Source organism: Physella acuta, unplaced genomic scaffold (genome assembly GCF_028476545.2).
Source record: "Physella acuta isolate Inbredline_101_S28 unplaced genomic scaffold, ASM2847654v3 ptg000109l, whole genome shotgun sequence".
Lineage (NCBI taxonomy): Eukaryota > Metazoa > Mollusca > Gastropoda > Physidae > Physella > Physella acuta.
Window position 1 is genome coordinate 186,624 of NW_026731629.1, and position 4,209 is coordinate 190,832.

The 4,209-nt window shown below is 40.1% G+C and overlaps 1 protein-coding gene across 1 annotated transcript; it reads right to left on the reverse strand.

The window, feature by feature from the left end:
• Positions 1 to 540: 540 nt before the first annotated feature.
• LOC131934531 (galactoside alpha-(1,2)-fucosyltransferase 1-like) lies at positions 541 to 3,934 on the reverse strand. Its single transcript, XM_059290576.1, has 4 exons — positions 3,851 to 3,934; positions 3,206 to 3,320; positions 2,455 to 2,829; positions 541 to 1,890 (listed from the first exon to the last, which is right to left on the reverse strand). Exons 2-4 carry the CDS (start codon positions 3,277 to 3,279, stop codon positions 1,260 to 1,262), a joined length of 1,080 nt encoding a protein of 359 aa, XP_059146559.1. The 5' UTR covers positions 3,280 to 3,320; positions 3,851 to 3,934; the 3' UTR covers positions 541 to 1,259.
• Between the last annotated feature and the right edge of the window lie 275 nt (positions 3,935 to 4,209).

Genomic DNA, 4,209 nt, shown 5'->3' on the forward strand with positions numbered 1-4,209 from the left:
AATTAATTGTAAAAAAATAATTATTTTAATTCTTAAAACAATTTTCTAATAATGCTTGTATAAGATTGTTATGCAGATGCTATTGGTGATGTCTTGTGGTTGTCAAGATTTAGAAGCTATTTTGGAGTATGATGTTTGCACAGGGTGTTAGGTGCCTGGGCAAGGCGTAGGTGGTAGTATTGTGTCGATTTTCCTTCAAAATGAGTTAATTTTGACAATATAAGTTCTTTCACATTGCAGATAAGGAGAGGGAGTGGGAATTTGAGGTGTGTGATATGAATGGGGTTCCACTTCTGATTAACGGTTGCTCTGCTAAAGTAGTTGCAGTTCCATGCTTTGGGGGAAGTGAAGAGGAGGGGGGCTCATCTAACTGTGGTCAATACCCGGGACTTTTTGGTTTAACAATCATTATCAATAGACCTTATGGTACTAATAAAATAATACCTGTTGTACAGTTGTACATTTTACAGCACAGTGAAAAAGGACTAACAAAATATAAAATATATTGGATCTCGGCGTGGTCGAGTCTGTAAAGCTCATGGTTGCTAAACCGAAAAGTCTCGAGATCGAACCCTCGGGCAGATGAGGCTCGTTAGCTGGGGACAGCCACTCTTCTAGGAGAGACAACTCCAAAATTAAACAACTGCTGCCTTGTAGTTTGTTCTTGGTTGGACAAAGGCTATGGAAGCAAATCCAAAAAGAAAAGCAGGCTGAAATCGGAGTCAATGGCCTCAATGGCGCATAACCAGTTGACACGTAACGCTTAATTGTGTTGGAGGCGTGGTCGAGTCGGCAAAAAAAAAGCTCATGGTTGATAAATTCTAACAAAGTCTCGAGTTCAAACCCACTGGCAGATAAATCTCGATCCCCTCCAACACTAATAATTAAGAACGAAGAAGAAGAAAAGAAGAGGATCTCGAAATTTGCCTTGGTATTCTATCAAGCAAGGACACCAGGCAAATGTAAAATCAGTTTATTTTGCATCAAGAATATTTCCTGAGAATAAACTTCAGCCCTTGCATAAGTTATAGCCATAGCCATAGCCATAGCCATAGCCATAGCCATAGCCATAGCCATAGCCATAGCCATAGCCATAGCCATAGCCATAGCCATAGCCATAGCCATACCTAGCACTAGCCAGGAAAGTATGTAATGAGTGATGTGACGTGGGATGACGTTGTGGGAAGAGTTAGCATAAAGAACAGCCGTCATCCAGTGTTTAAAGCGGATATATCTTTACATGCAATTTTAATTAACATTTAATTATCTAAAGCAATCCAATCTTTTGGGTAATAATCAGCTTTCTTTAAGTTTTTAATTAGCGGTGAGCCTGGAATAGGAAAACCTTTGAAATAAATCTTGAGACCTTTAGCGAGCCAAGCTGCCCACCAGCCATAAGTTCCTCCAGAGATTATCACGTGGTCGCTCGTAGACAAAATACTCATGTGATTTTCTGCTGAGTCCGGCTCTAGCAGTTTCACGTCTGAGTCGTTGAAATTTCCCTTACACCACTCCATGTCGTCACTGGCAATCAGAAATATTGTGTTGTTCGACACTACTCTCCTCATGTAGTTAAACGCATTTATGAAATATGACATCTGCGGCACAACATACCCTGCCTTTACATTCCCCTCGCTTAAAAAGTCGGATCTCCTAACATGAACACCAACAAACACTGTGTCCGTGTTATTCTGACGTAAGCTGTCGTAGAAACGGGTTGTCTTCTCGAGGATGTTTGGATGAAACGTAAACTCTCGTCGAATCTCGTCTTCAACGTGAGCAAAAAATTTCCACGACTGAAAGCAGCCGAATAAAGTGACATTGATTTTAGGCAGGTTCATAAAAGTTGGGTCAAATGTACCGTACTTTGGATGGACCATCGTTTTCCAGCTGAAAAGGAGGAACATATTCAGGAAAATGTGTTAATACTGTGTTTATTCTGTCACTACAGTATTTGCTCTTTAATCTAACAGAGAACCAAAATTGTTGAAAGTTAACTGATGTGATCCTTGTAGATGACGAAAGGAGCATATGGCGAGACTGTTACACTGTGTTTAACAAAAGAGGGGTCCACAATGGAATGTGTGTGTGTGGGGGTGTCAACAGTGGATTTAGGGGGGGGGGGTCCACAGTGAATAAAGAGTGGGTCGACAGTGGAACAAGAGAGGCGGCGATAAATGACGTTACACTCAAACGTAGGGGTGGGTTGCTCATAAATATTTTTTTTGGGTGGGGGTCCTGGAGTTTTTCGACAATGTTACCGGGGGAGGTTAAGAACGGGAAAAAAAGCGTGATGTTATTTATGGGTTTCATATTTTATGCATGTCTACTAATGATGGAAAGTCGGGGTGCTTTTTTTCAAAGTTATAGAGCACAGGGTAGTATTTGATCAACATTACATCATTATATAAATGTGGCCATATAAACAAAGTGACATGAGAAATGATTCCTTACCCAGTAGTGTTAACCCTGCCTATATGGTTTAACTGAAAGGCCTTTTCCAACAAGGTGCCGTCTACGATCAACGGAATCCTGTTCTGTGTCATGGCAATGCCCAGCATTGCGGCGTAGATAAACATTTGGTTGCCGAGTCGGCCTACAAGCGTTTCCTCTAAAGCGACCACGTACAGGGGTTCACCTTCTGTGTGGACGCCAGAGGTGGGCAACATTGTGGCTGTGGACGGAAGGGTGGTGCTCAAGGCTTGAACTGTCATGTTGTTAGTCAGCTCGCCATAACTGACTGTCGAATTCCTGACCGACAATTCGCTATCAATTGACTTCTGTTCAAAAAAGTTGAAAGCGTTTAGTGTAGTGATGCTCGCCCAGAAGCTGAAATCAAAAAAATAAAAAATAAAATCAAGATGGTATCAAACTCTAAACAACAAGATGGCATCAAACGCTCAACTTAGATCGCACTGCATCGCCTTAAAAAACATCTAACTAAAAAAATTGTCTTTGACGCTTTTCTGCAAGTACTCATTTGTAGCTGCGTAGTGGGTTGTCGAGTGCCTAAAAGGTTCAAAGGTTCTTTGTGCTGTCTACAACGGAAAACAATGTTTAAAGCGGCCTTAGATTTATACTTCATTTTCTACCACAGAAAGTCGTGTAAAATTAGACTCAACTTTTTTATATGACACTTTCTTAGATATAAAGTATTTTGAGAGAACAAGTTAGAATAGTCATTAAAACAAAAGTCTCAGCTCACTTGGACACTATGGTGATGTACACAAGGAAGCTGACCACTAGGTTCACTGCGACGAAAAAGAAAATATACTTCATGGTGCCTCGGACAGCTAAATTGCCTCTCACTGTTTAATTCGCTAAAGAAAAGAAAGAATATATATATATATATATATATATATATATATATATATATATATATATATATATATATATATATATATATATATATATATATATATATATATAAACAGACAGACAGAGAGACAGACAGACAGACAGACGGACAGACAGACAGACAGACAGACAGACAGACAGACAGACAGACAGACAGACAGACAGACAGACAGACAGACAGACAGACAGACAGACAGACAGACAGACAGACAGACAGACAGACAGACAGACAGACAGACAGACAGACAGACAGACAGACAGACAGACAGACAGACAGACAGACAGACAGACAGACAGACAGACAGACAGACAGACAGACAGACAGACAGACAGACATACAAACAGTAATTTATTAGGAACTCTTGAACTGCCCTATCTGTTATTTTATAGTAAAACATTTTAATGTTTATTCAATCATTATTTTATAATTTAATGTTAATTGTCTAAAACACATCCGTTTCAGTAGAAACAGTCACACAGGAGTACTACTCACCATGCCAGCAAGGACCATCCACTCCCTACACCATTTGATCCGCGTATTGTAAAACGACGTCAGCGCCACCACATTTTAACAAGAAGGCTTCAGCGCATTAGAGCATCTGATTCGGAAAGAAACCAGAAAAAAAGATTTATTCGATTAGGATTAAAGTATTTTACTGTTCAAATGTTTGGTTGGTGGGGAACTGCGGATCGACTTATTCAAATATGCAACTGTGTTTAGGTGTGCCAGATGCTCCAGTGTGTTTGTTTGTGAATCAAGCGGTAGGGATCTACCTTAAACTTTCTTATCCTAATCTCTCTCTCTCTCTCTCTCTGTGTTCTCTGTCTCTCTCTCATTTTCTCTGTCTCTCT